This window comes from Ictidomys tridecemlineatus, chromosome 9, assembly GCF_052094955.1.
Source record: "Ictidomys tridecemlineatus isolate mIctTri1 chromosome 9, mIctTri1.hap1, whole genome shotgun sequence".
Taxonomy (NCBI): Eukaryota; Metazoa; Chordata; class Mammalia; order Rodentia; family Sciuridae; genus Ictidomys; species Ictidomys tridecemlineatus.
In genome coordinates, this window is record NC_135485.1 from 54,306,476 (window position 1) to 54,322,651 (window position 16,176).

The window sequence follows — 16,176 nt, forward strand, 5'->3', positions numbered from 1 at the left end:
CACGTGTTTTAAATTTCTCCCAAGAAGAAGAAAAAAAAATTCCATATAAGTTCTAATTATAAAATAACATTCTTTAATAATCTCATTAAAGATTATATTTTTCTTTATTAAATTTCCAAAAGGAAAGTTACCTCCTTGAGATCATAAGCATGACTTTAGACCAGGTCAACAAGGTCCACACATGTCTTCTAGACATAACAACAGTAAGTCCCAAAATCCATCAGTGAAGGCTCTGTGGGTGACATCAGGACCTTGATGTTTGCTAAACTAGGTCTCTTATTTTTTAGTAAATGTAGGTTCAGTGCCTTTGCTTTTAGAGCATATAACATTCTTAACACCACACACATACATAAATGTTATTTGAATACTAACAGAAAAAAAAACTATAAAACAAAAATTAATAAATATTTACTGGTAAAATATACTTTTTATCAGCCTTGTTATATTTAGTATTTGTAGTATTTCTATTATACTCATAACACAAAACTAGTTATAAATTAAATATTTGTCACTTTGCAATAATTTCCATACATACATAGGAATTTGAGAGAAATCAGAGTCAAATAGAAGTTAGTTGAATTGTTTACAGTTAAATAAATTTCAAAACTATATTATAAATATCATTTTTATATTAAGTCTTATATACAATTTAGGCAGTGGATTTATTTTAATATACTTACCACAATTGATATGAAGCCAGAAATTTAATTAGAAATTTTATCTCCATTCTTTTTCCTTGATAACCGTTTATGTTGATCATTAAAAATGCAAGAATCCATTATCTAAAGATCTCATATATCACTCACTCATGTGCTTGACACCAGAATCATAGTCTCTGTAATTGCTATCCTGTCTTTTCAGGATTTAGTGCAATGGCATTCTAGTGGTGGAGATGAATACACCCAGATAAAATATATTGGCTTCCTTAGAAACATGCCTAGTGCTTCTTGATGGAGGAAAGAATTAGAAGAGAGGTGCCAGGAGTTTTGGGGGTGGCTGCCGCAGTCTGGCTGGGCACAATTCAGGAGCCACTTGTCAAAAGAAACGAACTTTATTTTTAGAACACACACACACTGCACCACACAGCTCTTCAGGAAAACCCTCAGAGCCCAACTGCCACCACCGGCTTCCCACAAGCCTCTCAACCTCCCCTACTCCTCCTGCTCTTGAAGCCGATTGGCTGGGTCACATGGGCGGAGCCAAAAAAAGTCCCCCAATGAGCAGCTCCGTGGTCTGAAAGGGCGGGGAAACAGCCCAATGAGCATCACCGCAGAGGAGCCAATCAGTTGGCAGCTAGAAGTTTGCTGGGGCCGCTGTGAGCCAATCATCAGCTGGCAACTGGAAGTTTGCTGGCAGCTGGAAGTTTGCTGGGGCCCCTTTGGCTGTGGCTCTCAACAGGTGGCATAGAGAACTTTAAGAAGAAAGTGTTTGCAATAGTGACCTTTCAGGGAGAGACTTACCTAATATGTTTTTAAAGATATTTGTGATCTGTTGCATGGTCACTCCCAATCACCCCTCCTCAGAAACACAGACACTTTCCATGCAACTTCAGTGAAGGTGTTTTTAGGATCTTTTGAATATAGCACTTTGAAAGAACAGGAAAGGAAGTGTATGTGTGTATAAGTGTGTGTGATGTAATAAATGGTGGGATATACAATATCCATGAAATAGCAACTGTACATATGAGAAGAAAAATCCAGGGGCTGGGGATGTGGCTCAAGTGGTAGCGCGCTCACCTGGCATGCGTGTGGCCCGGGTTCGATCCTCAGCACCACATACCAACAAAGATGTTGTGTCCGCCAATAACTAATAAATAAATAAATATTTTTTTAAAAAATCCATGGACCCTAAAATAGAAATACCTGGTAGTAGTGTCAGTTTTCAACTCTGTGCTCTTGACCTCATAGCTGTCAGCCACATAGTAACCTATCCAGTGAACTAAGATGTGATGCAACATACCTCCTATCAATTTAAACTTTAATGTTAAAAGTTTTTTGCATAAGATAAAATATGCATAAATTCAGTGTTATATAACACCGGAAAAATCTGTATTCAGGTATTCCTAGGAGTGCTGTAGTAGTAAAATATGACCACCTACAAATAATACAAAGGACCAGTTACTTGAAGGAACAGGTAAAATAATATCATTGATAGTCAACAACTAGAGCATGCTATATGAAAACCTTGATAATATTTTATATACCTTAAATTAGTAGCAGCAATGAATGTACAGTTTTAATTTTCTATGAAGCACTGCTTAAGGTGTTTTATCCATAACACCCTAGTAGCATATTTGTATTAAACTCTCCACACCTACAATTTCAAATAGATACATGGTGGCAAGATTGCTGAAATGAATTGCCAGAGCATAGAGATAACTAGCTGTACAGCAACCAGAACCAGGTAACATAACTGTAAAGGCCATTTCCTCAACTCTACTATACCATTGTTAGTAACAATGAATATGCTGCACTAAATTTCCATTGACTATCTGTTGCTTGAGTCTACCAGTTTTATTCTTCTAAGTATTTGGGACACATTAGCTCCCAAAACAGATATTCCCATCTTTGTGGAGTTTACATTTTATCAAAGGAAAGTAGTTAAATGATAAGTTAGAAGGAAATGAGTGTGACGGAAAAAGGAAAACCTAAGCAAAGTTCTTGAACTGAGAGTCTTTGAATGGAGCACTTTGCTATTTTAAGCAAGTGACTGGGATAGTTCTCATTTTATGGGTGACTTATGAGCATGTCCTTGAAGGAGGTGAGGAATTTAGCAAAATGGATTATTTCCAGAAAGGGCATCCTTAAATAGTTTTATTTAATGCAAAGGCTCCAAGGCAGGAGTAGCCTTGGCATGTTGAGGAACAGGAAAGAGGCTGCACTGGCTGCTGTATAATATTTGAGAGAAAGAATAACAGGAAGAGAGAACAGTGGGGTGAGGGGTGTGATGTAATTGTAAATATTCTCAGTAAAATAAGGAGCTGCCGAGCCAAGAGTGCAGTGGGTAAGAGATGACCTTGACCTGGACTGGGGCAATAGGAATGGAGGTGGTAACATGTGGGCAGATGGTATATGAGTGTATACAAATGTGTGTTGGAGTAAACAGGATTTCTTGAATACTTGGATGACGGGTGAAAGAGAGTGGAGTGTGGTAGGCAGAATAACAGCCTCCCCTTAGATATCTATATCCTAGTTCTCAGAACCTGTAAATACATGTCACCTGGCACAAGAGACTTAAGGTTTCAAATAGAGCTAAAGTTGCTAAATCGCTGACTTTGAGAGGGAGAAATTCTCCTGGATTATTTGAGCAGTACAGTCTCATCACAGGAGTTCTTCAAAGCAGAGAACTTTTACCTTCATGGTGAGCCAATGATGAGATGTCAGAAGGATCAGAGAACAGCTACAGGGAAAGTACTGACCTTTGTTATTAGCTTTGAAGGTAGAAGGGATCATAGCCAAGGAATATGGTCAGAGCTAGAACCTGGGAAAGCCTCTGGAAAGGAATGAGGCCCTGCTGATACCTTGATTTTAGCCCATGGAGACCTGTATTAAGACTTCTGACCTACAGAACTGTAAGATAATATTTGTACTATTTATGCCAGGAAGTTTGTGGTAGTTTGTTATAGCAGTAATAGAAAATAGTAATATAAGGAGTCACCAGTAGCTCTGTGGTGTGGACCTGAGACACCCGAAAGAATAAAAATTCTAGATACAACAGATTGAGGGTGGCAAATGAGTTCAGGTTGGTATTTGTTAGGCTGTCAATTTTTACTAGTCATCCAAATGGAAATTTCAAATCAGTAATTATTAATAATGAGAGTCTGGAGTTCAGGAAATGAGAAATAAATTTGGGAGTTTTCAGTCAATAGATGGTATTTAAAAACATGAGACTAGACAAGATAACCATACTTTCTCATTGCTCTTAGAAATCCCTGCCAGGCTATAATTTAAAGTCAATTTTTTTTCTATTCTAATCACCCTGCTTCCAGCTATATATTAATGAATTCAGTAATCCAAATACTTTTCTTTTGCATTGAGTGGCTTAACAGTTCTAATCATATGATTAAAATAAGGGTATATATTCCCATCTAATGGCTACTGGGTTTAACAAGTTTAGCTTTCCCCTTGGAAATAATCTCTACTGCAATCAATGAACTGGGTATCCTTGCCAAGCAAATCTACTGATCTGTAAGCAGAGTAAGACATGGCATGAAATGAGTGGGAACAAGAAGAGATGGAAGAAAATTGTGCCCATATGAGGAATGGTTAAAAAATTATGTGCTGTCTTATTTAAGAAACTATCTATTAAGTGTGCAAGAGTCTGGGTTGCAAGGATTGAGAAATGGCCCTTTCCTTCTCTAAAATCAGATTCATTCAGAGAAAAGAGGGACTTGTTCATTGTTCTGGGAGCTTGAGAGGCTAGAGTTAGTTTTCATTTATTTATTTTTATGTGGTGCTGAGGATCAAACCCAGTGTTTCCCACATGCTAGGCAGGCAGTCTACTGCTGAATACAACCCCTACAGTTAGTTTTATGTGGAATGATATGGAGGGGAAAATAGGTCTGGGATGAGACTTTGTGGGCCAGGGATATAAAATGCTGCATAAGGTCCTGAAGACATGAAAAAGAGAAAGCACGGGTGCACTTTGTTCTGCATGATACGGCTTTAATAGGAAGGTGACATACACAAAGGAAAATGTAATGGTAGGAGATGTTCCAATGACAGAGAGAGAACTGTAAAGCCATTGTGATAGTTCAGGTTAACCTGATAGGAACCAGGCATGGATCTTGAGGACTACAAAAAGGGTACAGATGCAGGAGACATTTCAGGAGTGAAAACAACAGGACGCACAGGCTGACTAAACATGAGACCAAAGGGCGGTAGGGAGAAATCAGGGCTGGTCCTCCAGGAGGCTGCTTCTAGTGAGCGAGCAACATAGCACACAGGACTGAGGACTAGGTTTCAGGAAGGATGGTCATTACGGTTTTAGAAATGAAGTACAGTTTCTGACAGCAGAGGTAAGAGGGTCAGGAGACCCCTGTGAGTGTATTTGTAGGTTGGAAGTGGAGGCTCAGATACACAGACTTGGGAATCAACCTTCTGAGAGGCAGTAAGAGAGAAAGGAACTGCCAAGGAGACTGAGGAACAAGGTAGCTCCCTGGATGTCCTACACATTCCCCTCAGACTTAGAAGTTATCTGATCCCAGATGGTAGAGTGGTAAAGTCTATAATATATATAAATGCCAATGCTTATTTATTACAACATATTTGTGCCTTAAAAAACACACTTCAGGCCTGTGAGCTCATTTGGCTCACAATAGAAGCCCATGAGATAGTGTTTTCATTTCACTTTATAGATGAGGGGACAAAGAGAACTTAGGAGGTAAGTTCTCCAGGAGGTAAGTTCTCCAGTTGGATGGAAGGAGGATTCAAGCCCAGGTTTTCTGAGATCCTCTGTTCTTTTCACATAGGGCCAGTAATGCTGTAGACAATATGGGGAAAAAAAGGCCAAAGTTCTGAACTGACCCACAAGGTTCTGTGTGATTTTTTCACCTACCTATTACCTCTCGGATGGTCTCTTCTACTGTTTCAAAAAAAAAAAAAAAAAGAAAGAAAGAAAGAAAGAAATAAATAAATATTCCTATATAGCTATCCTTTCTCCTTAAACTTGCAGACATTATTCTACCTTAGGGCTTACACTGGATACTCTTTCCTGTCACTTTCAAAATGAGATCCACCACTCCATCCTCCTTGACATTACAATATGTTCTTATCACCTTTTGACATGCCATCTAGCAAACCCACATGTGACTACTGTTTGTTTCCTTTACTACAAGCAGGCCCTAGGAGTATGGCAGGGTTTTCCCATTTTCTGCATTGTGATATTACAAACACCTACAACGATGCCTGGCATATTGCAGAACACAAAGCTCATCAACTCCATGAAGGATTTGGAGCAAGAGGCATCCACTGGGAATGGCTGCTGAGAGAGCTCTTCCTGTGTGTGCTTGGGAAGGCAGCTGCAGTGGGTTCTGGAAGGAACGCTAGTGGGTGCTGGGGAGGAAAGGCTGTGACCTGGGCAAATCTCTTAGGAAGTTTGGTGGAGAAGTAATGAAAGAGATCAGAAAGTGGATAATGAGTCAGAGTACAAATGTAGAGGGAAGAAACTCATAGAACTGGCTTTGTGGTTAAAGAAACCATGTATCTCAACTATACCTCATTCAAGGGCGTTTCCAACATGAATATCCAAAGCCAAGGTATTTGGAATCAGAGTGGCCTTTGCTGACCATTGGAGGTCCATGTTGAAACACCAGAGAGATTAAAACATTCTGCCAGAGGCTAGGTTGCCATCTCCAAGTACCATGCAACATCCGATATATAAAAATAGACCCAACAAAACATGAGAAAATTACATCTTATGATTTAGATAGAGCTTCTGGTAAAAAAAAAAAAAATAGAGAAATGTGACTCATTCTGATAAATGTCCTCCAATGTTCCTGATCCTGTCCAATAAGGCAGAGGGAGGAAAAGGCTGGAAAAGGAAAGGACCCCACAGTCATGACTAGAGATCTGTGTTAGGTAGTTATGAAGTTTATTCAGTGGGTAAAACAGTGTCTGGTACTAATGAAGAATACAATAAATAAATAGGGATATTTGTGTGCCCAGAGACAAGTAGTTCAATTAGAATTAAGGTCCCATGTGAGTCCTCCTTCCCTTGGCATGTAATAGCCTGAGTCTCTTCTCTGGACCTCAGAGAAAGTATGTTACTTGCTGAAAGAGGGTTTAGTGGCAGCAAGTCTGTGGACATTATCTTGTGGTGTATAATATACCACAGAAAGACAGTTGCCTTGATTTTTGGAGTCATCTGCCAGGTCATGTAATAACTGTTATATGTTATTGTTCATACAAATCTCTGCATCCTTGTGTTCCACATTCTTTTGGATACAAGGGACACTTTTGGGCAGATGGGACTATGTGAAGATTGTAGTTTTGGTTTTAAATGATTGAATTCAATCTTTTGAGGTCTGTTGATTATCTGTAAAATGATATATATCTTTAAACACAGATTTTCTGGGAAAAACAATTACAAACCTATATTGAACATGCAATGTCTGCAGGAATTGTATTTGCTGCTTTTCCTGGATTATAGAAGTTTTTCCCTAACAGCCCATGAAATGCATACCATTACCATCCTTTTACAGATAAAGGAATAGGTTTGTTTGGGCATGTGAAAGAAAACAAAAAACAAATTCAACAACAACAAAAAACAGTCAAATCATGAGTTGACTGCAAATCAGGACGTAAGCCCAGCTGTCAGACTTTAGCACTCACACTCTTGACCAGGGCACCCTAAAGTCTTGTGAATTTCAGAACTTATCACTGTGATTATATTTTCCATCATGAAGAAGTTTGTTTCCCCCCTTGAACTACTATGTGAGCATCATGTAAATCTTCAAGATGAGGATCTTGAAAGAATTGTCCTTCTTATGGATATGTCACTCTAGTAATGACAGATTGCACAAGAGCTTTGTTACTTGGTTTAAACTTCTGGAGTTGATCCTGCAGGACAGGATAGCAACATTAAGAATAATAGTTGGCTGTGAAAAATCATCCTCTTCCCTTAACAGAATATTTAGGAAGTTTTGGTAGATTAAACAAACCAAAATCAGCCCCAGGTGAATTGCTAACAATCAAATGGGTAAAAAATAATTAGAAAGACCAATTATTTGTTTGAAACTATGAATTGGCTGGAAAATAGCAACATTTCAAATAGATATTTTTAATGCAGCATCATTAGGGTAGCCATGGGGAATTTTTTTTCCCCACACCTATATCCACCAGGATGTGGGAAGCCTAAGAAGTATTCTGCAAGATGTTTTGCAGAAATTTACAGCATGTTTGTTTCTTTATATAATTCACATTTCACACTCATTTTAATAAATTATGCTTTCTATTTTTGGTCGACAATATTTTAGTGACTTTTAAAATTTTGTTTCTGGCTCTGGGGGGTGAATTTATCAAAAGTATCTGAGCACCAAGCAAATGTTTCTATTAGGTATTGTCATGGTAGATGCCTAACCCCAAGGTGGTTTTCATATTTTATTCATTTTAAGCAGTTTTAACAGTCCTGTTTTAACATTTCTTTTAACAAGGGATGTTCCTTTTTTGACTTATGTTTTCATTTGATTTTTTTCTTTCATCATATTTCAGTGGCTTTTTAAAAAAATACATAAATGTAAAAATGAGAAACACACTTTGCTTGCTAATAATTCGGAACATTATTGCACCATTGACTATCTTTGCAGGAATATGCAGTTAACAGTGAGCCCCTTAATTTGATTCTTTTTTTGTTCGCAAAGGGAAAGTGGCAACGATTAGCTAAAATTCTTCAGCATCAACATTTAGAGGTGGTTTTTAATGAGTTCATTCTATCAATTTTTAAAGCTGAGTAGTTTTAAATTCTCAAAACGATACATTTTCCATTCTTAATAAGACTTAGCTACAGTGATTCACACTGGCTGTTGAACCTAGATCTAGAGAAGATAATGATGAAGACTATGAGGACAAGGACATTCTTCTATTATGAGCCATTATGTGTTAGGCCCTGTGTTAACAGCTTATCTCATTTCTCTTGACAATCAAGCAGTGATATTGACAGTTCTGTCTCCTTATACAGATAAGGAGCCTAAAGCAGGCTACCCAAGGCCATTCAGGTATGAAGTGTTAGATAAGGACCAGATCTGAGTCTGTCTACTTTGTAATGTGGTGGTTACCCATTTGAACACAGTGTCTCCTGTTACATAATCAGAGGTCATCCTCTGGTAGGTTCCCTTCCTCCCCAAAGTCCTGAATCTTGAGAGGACTGTTCCCACCAATCCTCAGGTAATCAGGATTCAAAGCTGGTGGATGGCTTTTATTTAAAAATCACTACAAGATTGCACATTTTCAAAGACAGGAGCCCCCCGTTCCCTCTCATAAACACTAGCATTCTTACCATCTTTTTTTTCCCTCTCTGTAGTATGGTGGGACAGATCTTAGCTGAATGCCACAGCCCACAATCTATTATTCTCTCTTTTTTAAAAATGATACACCCTAATGTGAAAATAGGAGTCACTGTCATTTAACTTAAGCCCATTCACTTGTAGAAAGATACTAGTCCAGGACAATGGGGTGAATCTGATGATAAAATCTAGAAAAAGCCAGATCTGTGTTGACATTTTTTTTTTTATTGCTATGTGTGTTCCCAATACAACAAACAGCATCAGTAGTGTACACTTTAATAAAAAGAAATTTTTAGCTTAGTAGAAAAGGAAGCTCAGAAGTATAATGAATATGTACATCTTTATGAGAGGTGTATGTGTGTGACCATCTGTATATTCCCTGTGGACAAGACATATGCACACGCAAGTAAACTAGAGAGAATTTCATTCCAGGGAAACTCTTAGGGAAAATAAAAAATGATTTCTATTTAAGGCCAGGGGATTATTTTACTATCTGTCTGGAACTCTCCTTTAAAATTCTTGCACAAAGTAGCAGCGATTCTTTAGAGGTATAGAGTCAATGGCTTCGGCTGTTATTTTACAACAGTTAAAATGCAGAAGTCTTTGCACATTCTGTGCTTTGAGAGGTTAGCATATCTGTATTTTAATTTGCATAATGTGCTTTTAGGCAGTTGATGTACTGACCTCAAAAACATTATGCTGAGAATACATTCCTGAAGTAACTAATTCACTATTTCTTTGAACGGGAATAAGTCATCAGCTCTATATGAACTATTTTAAAAATGCAAAATTTGTACATCAAATTTGTTCAGTTTTAGCTTTTTGCATTGGCTGTGGTAGTTTGCTTAAATTTCTTTTCTATGCACAAAACAAATGCATGCTAATTATCTCTCTAGTTTACGAAATATCATTGATATTAGCGTAAATATTTAGTACATAAAAATACTATCAAGAAAACAAATCAACTTTTAATAAATATCTTCGGTTCTGAATTCTATATACAAGTACTTTACATCTACTCCCTGGAGAGAGCATTTCTGGCTTTGCTGTGAGCAAGGTGATCACTGACATAAATTACTAGTACATTATTGCAGTCAGATGCATTGTGGTTGTGAACATTTGGATATGAACCATGCAGAAAATAAATATCTTAACCATTGACAAATGCTTTCTTGAACCTTCCAAGGCAGTACTATCCTTGAGGATCAATTCAAGTTTGATGGTATTTTCTCAGCTACCAACACACAGATCTTTCCAGAACCTTTTTTCTTTGTGATTAATATAGTACATCAAGTATAACTGTTTGTATACCAACACTAGGAAATTAAACAACATAAGAACACAGGACACCTCAATGGTGCTTAAAGAGGTCCTGGCAAGAGGGTTTTGACTTTATCTTGCTCATTCACTGTTCTCTGTGACCAAAAGTGTACTCTGACACCACTCCTAATTCCTTTTAATTACAGGATGGAAGGCAATAGGTAAAGCAAGACTTACAAGTCTGAAGCTTCTGTTTTTTTCTTTTTCTATAATTTAGATATCACATTATTGATTCAACAAAAGCCATACAACAAAACCTCTTATATTGTCGGTAGCTATGATTCTAACTTCTCAACATTCTGCCTTGAAAGTCAATCTATGGAATGTAAAATAAGGCAATACTCTATGACAGGCACCTAGAACATCCAGAAATGTAAGATAGTAAACAATCATTTGAGAACATCTCTTAAAATAATACTGATTTCTGCAATATACAGTATTTACACAACAGCTGCAAATTTGCTCATACAATATTTCTAATATAGATAAATAGGAATACAAGTCTATGAATTCTCTGCTCCATTTCCAAAATTTCTTGAAGTGTAAACTGTTGGCATCTCTTTTTAAAATGTTTACTGTAACTTTTTAAAACAAAAATCCAGCTGATATGCACCATTGATTCCAGTCCCTTTTCTTCATTAGAGAGTGACCAACACACATAGCAACCTATTTTCCCCGTTAGTAATCTTTGGTGCTTTCTTCCAACGAATTCTGGTGAATGAGTCAATGCAGAACAGGAGGAGGATGAAAGCAACTAGAAAAGTGAACCAGCACTTTTTGTTCTTTCACTTATGGATAAAATGAATTGGCGAGCTATGGAGATTTTCACTAAGTTGTATGCACCATGTGGAGAGGGAAGTTGTCCAGGTTTCCCTCTGATTTCTACCCTTAAAATTTCACTTCTTCATCTTTCTAAGGTGGATGATCTTATCAGACGTCTCTTGTTAATAATCTTTTCATCTTTCTTTGAGGTTCTTGCCTGAGAAGAGGCACCTATTGAATCACTGACTGCCAGGAAGGAAGCGGCCGCCCTCTGTGAAGCAGAATGGAGGTGGCCACTCTTGGTGGGTGAGGAGGGCGGTATTGAGACCAGGCTCAATGTCTTACTTCTGGTTTGCTGAGCTCTCCTTTGGGGTAAGTTAGCACCAACAGTTTCACTGTTCAGCCTGAAAGCAGCATATGCATTTGGACTCCCCACTGCAGAGATGCTACTCAAAGACTTTTTCTCAGCAGGAGTCTCTGGATAGTAAGGGATGAAAGGTGTAGGCATCACTAGAGATCCAGGGAGATCACTGGGACTGAAGACTGCATCATCATGAGCTTCAGCAGCTTCTAGTGGTGGCGGGGTACTGCTGCGCTTGCTACATGACTCGCAACAGAGCTTGTTATAACCTGGGATGGAGCAGTATCGTGCCAGCACTTCCATCTGACAGAATATGGACTTGTCTCCCAGACAGGGCTCATCTGCAAAAAGAAAAGAAAAAACAATATGCATCTCTAAACATAAAAGGAGAGACAAAATTAAAATTGTTCATAGTTATAAAATCTGACATCAATGGGAGCTGTCACATGAGCCTCTGCATTAAAAATATGAACATTAGGATGAATTTGCTGAAATGGGCAGTCTTATCTACATTATCTACAAAGGATTGGGATCTTCACCTTTTTAAAATCTCTAACAGACCACTGAGGGTAGTTTTTTTCTTCCAAGTATATCTTAGGATAAAAAGGGGCATCTGTTGTTATGAAAATTTATTAGACTGTATTTCTGGCTTTCTAATAGGGTACCCTCTACATTAAAATCAAACACTAGAGATTTTTTTGGAATAAAGTAATTCTTAAGAGAATGTAATACCAAAAGAAAAATGAAAATACCATTTTGATAAAAAGAATATTATCCATCTTGAATGCCATGGTCTTATGTTTGCCATTGAATTTTTTCAGATTCTTATTGGAAAGCAAAAATTTGGGTAAAATTTGTCAATTTTCTCATAAGTTTATTCAGTAGGTCAAACAGTGTCTAGTACTAATGAAGAATATTCCATTATAGAAAACTTGGAATGGAACTATCATTTGATCCCACTCTTTGGTCTATACACAAAGGACTTAAAACCAGCAAGCTGTAGTAACACAACCACATCAATGTTTACAGCAGCTCAATTTACAACTGTGGAACCAACCTAGATGCCCTTCAATAGATGAATGGATAAAGAAACTGTGGCATATATACACAATGAAATATTACTCAGCATTAAAAGAGAATAAAATTATGGCATTTGCAGGTAAATGGATGGAGTTGGAGAATATCATGCTAAATGAAGTAAGCCAATCCCCCAAAAATTGAAGGTCAAATGTTCTCTCTGATAAGTGGACACTGATCCATAATGGAGGGGCAAGGGAAAAATGAATGAACTTTGATTGGGCAAAGGGGAGGGAGGGATGGAAAGGGGCATGGGATTAGGAAAGATGGTGGAATGAGATGGACATCATTAACCTAGGAACGTGTATGACTGCACATAGGGTGTGATGCTATATGCTGTACAACCAGAAAAATGAAAAGTTGTGCTACAACTGTGTGTAGTGAATCAAAATGCATTCTGCTATCATATATACCTAATTAAAATAGATAAATAAATTAATGATAATAAAAAATCACAATGTGTTGGGAAATAGCATATTTCTGCTACTTGCCAGAGACACTGAAAAGAAAAAAACAAAAGGCTCCAATTGTGGGATGATGCATGGCCTTGACATTCGCAGACCTAATATATACTATGTGTTTGAATTTTTCATATTATCTGAGGCCATAATCTACGTACAGTGGGAAAGCCTGAGGATTACATTAATTGATTTCACTTAAATATCAATTCCTCATCATTTGTGAATTACTTTTTCCATGCCTGCATCTTAAAATAAGGAAATCTCTTCCAGTATGTTCAAGAGACCTTAATTGAAAGACCTGTATTCTCTTTCCTTTGACAATTAACCCATCTCCTCTGTTTGAAGGCTTACCTTGGAGGTATGACCTGTCCTGTGTTAGAGAAGGACCCCATATGAGAATCCATAAGTACGAGCACCATGGCACTGCAGAGATCCATCAGAGCCAGAATGTGCTCCTTGGGGGAGGAGGTAAAGGGAGGGCTATAAAGGAACACATTAACTTTATGGTAATTTGGGCATAGATGGAAAGGGCTTCAGACCTGGTCACAAAAGGCTATTTTTCTCCTAAGAGTAGCTTAAGACTCTGAGGGGGATTACTACATATTTGGCAGAAACCAGAATTGATCTTTAGGCCAGAGCAAAAGAGCAACTGAAAGAACGGTGGAACCACAAATCTAGTTATGCTATCTCCCTTGCACCTAGGTTTTACAGTAAAGACATTTTCTTCTGTATGAAGGAGAATCAAGCAAAATCTTATTGGCACTTGGACATAGTTCTATCAACTATCGTGACCAATAAAGCTTACAAAGTATGCAGCCTCTTGACAGCAGTAGCTATATAAGGACAAAATATAATGACAGTAAACTGAAAGCTCAAAACCCAAGTCAAAGCAAAGAGCTTTCCCCCTTTCCAAAGTGATCAAATGTTAAGTCCTATGTCTCCCCCTCGTGGTCATACTTGTTCTTGCCATTTGAAGTGAGAAATTTAAAATTCTGTTTAAGGCTTAAAGACATGAAAGTTGAAATTTTTAAAACATAAAATATTCGATAAAATAGGCCTGGCTGCTTTTCTTGGATTGAAAAAAAATAGCACAGCAGATGTTGAGATTCACCTCCGGGCTTCCTTATGGAGTTGTAGGCTGCAGGAAAAGCAACTTGTTTAGTCCTGAGACTCACCAGTGTTTCCAAGCAGTGGCTGCCGTTGTTATCGATCAGGCATGGATGCAGGAGAACTGTTCTTAAGAGGAAGGTTGTGGTGCAGGAGGATGAGCAGGGAAGGAGAGAAAGTGCGAGACAGTGAGAAGAGAACAGAACCGCGGAGGGGGTAGGAAGAAAGGAGACCTGGAGTAGAAGAGATGGAGGAGTTGAGAGGAAGAAGGCAGTGTGTCCCTTCAAGGTTCATGTGTTGGAACATGACCCTGAAGGTGGCAGTATGGAAAGGTGGGGCTTTTAGGAGGTGACTAGGTCACAGATATGGAGCTCTTGATGGGATTAATGCCTTTATAAAAGGCTCCAGGGTTCCTCCCCAGCCTCAGGTGAGGACAAAGCACCATCTATGAAGCCCTTACCAGACACAAATGTTCAGGTGCCTTGATACTAGACTTTCCAGTCTCCAGAACTATGAGTTATAAATTTTCTTACTTAGAAATTACCTGGTCTGAGGTATTTTATTATAGTAGCTTTAATGGTCCAAGATGGCAAGGGGAGACAAGGGAGAGGGAAAGGTGAAGTTAGGGAAACTAGGAGGGAGAGAGAGAATAAGAAGAGGGTTTATGCCCATCCACCCTAAAAAGCATGTATGATGGTAGACAAAGAGAAAGTGAGTGGCACACAGACATTATGTCTGAGACAGAGAGCAAGACAGGCACCAAGAAATCAAGGAGGGAAAGAAACAGTTGTAAACAGAGAAGAAAAGGAGGTGGAAGGAGAGAGTCTCATACAGATGGAAACTATCCAATACATTTTTGTTTTAAAATTGCAAATAAGTTAAATAAAACGAGGTCCGATTTTGCAATACAGTGTTGGTAAATCAGGTAAATGTCTATCTTGAAATCACTCCGTATATTAATGGACAGTTATTGGAAATGGCTATCGGGTTGAGTAACAGTTACTATCTTCATGCTTAAACATTAAATAATGTTAGTAATATATATCAAAACCTGGTTCAATGTTAAATTAACCTTTTTCAATGATGTGAAATTAAAGAACATAATGGAAAATAAGCAGTACCCCCGCATCCTAAATAATTCTTAGACTAATATTTTAAGGATGTTTTCCCTTGGTTATTTCTTGATAAGCAAATATAAATTCTAGAGCTTATCCTGAAAAGAAATTCTGCTCTTTGCGATTCAGAAACGTTATCAGAGCAGTGAAATCAATTAGTATCACACCTACCATTACAGGGAGGCAGCTGACAGGCTCTGACGGACTCCGGCTTTTCACCGTCGCAGTGGTCTCCAGCCTTGCACAGGACCTGCCTCACCTCTGTTCCTTCACCGCAGGTCACTGAACACTACAGAAACAAAGGCTGTAACTATAGAGATTTATTCCACCAAGACTGGACAGGCAAGTGCTCACAGGCACCCACGTGCAGACCCCTCAGCTCTGGAGTTCTTTCTCTACAGAGGTGGTGCTGTGTAGAGACTCTGAAAACAGACAATCCTGGGTTTATACCTTGGCTGCAGCAGTTACCAGCCTGAGCACATTGCTTTTTCTTAAGAGCCTCAGTTTCATCATCTAGAAAGCTGGGCTCAGAGGATCTTTATAGGTCTAAAGGCCAAGGAGGCAGTGTGCCCAAAGCAGAGGCAAAGTGCCTGCATGTAAGCATTCCATAGGGAAGAAGCCCCTGATGATGATGATCACTGATTCTGCTCTTTCCAGAGAGCCAGGCATGGTGTGGAGTGCCCCATTTCATCTTTTACACAGATGGCAGAATTTACTGACAAGCTATCTTGGTCAATTCACCCTCTTAGGAACTACTCTCATGTCATTCCCATGTATTCATTTCTCTAATGAAGGGGGCTCACTTCTCTGAAAATAAGTCCAGAAATTTCCATACTACTGATCTAGATAGAAACTATGGAGGAGAACCTTATAAGGTTTGGGGTCTCGGAGGAGGAACGGGGCATAAGTTATGGTTCTGTGTGGGTGACTTTCATTTGCCTGTTCCTGGTCTCCACTTCTTCCTTGCTCTCT

General features: G+C 38.5%; 1 protein-coding gene across 6 annotated transcripts in view; it reads right to left on the bottom strand.

The window, feature by feature from the left end:
* Positions 1–9,206: 9,206 nt before the first annotated feature.
* The window catches only part of Adamts3 (ADAM metallopeptidase with thrombospondin type 1 motif 3), a 223,432-nt gene continuing 216,462 nt past the window's right edge, over positions 9,207–16,176 (bottom strand). For 3 of the 6 annotated variants that reach the window (XM_005333257.5, XM_021731648.3, XM_078021399.1), the window contains exons 21-22: positions 15,376–15,493; positions 9,207–11,785 (exon numbers count right to left, since the gene is read on the bottom strand). In XM_005333257.5, the coding sequence (XP_005333314.2) occupies positions 11,226–11,785; positions 15,376–15,493 (678 nt within the window). In that variant the 3' untranslated portion in view covers positions 9,207–11,225. The other 3 variants (XM_078021401.1, XR_013425814.1, XM_078021400.1) reach the window with 3 other exon arrangements.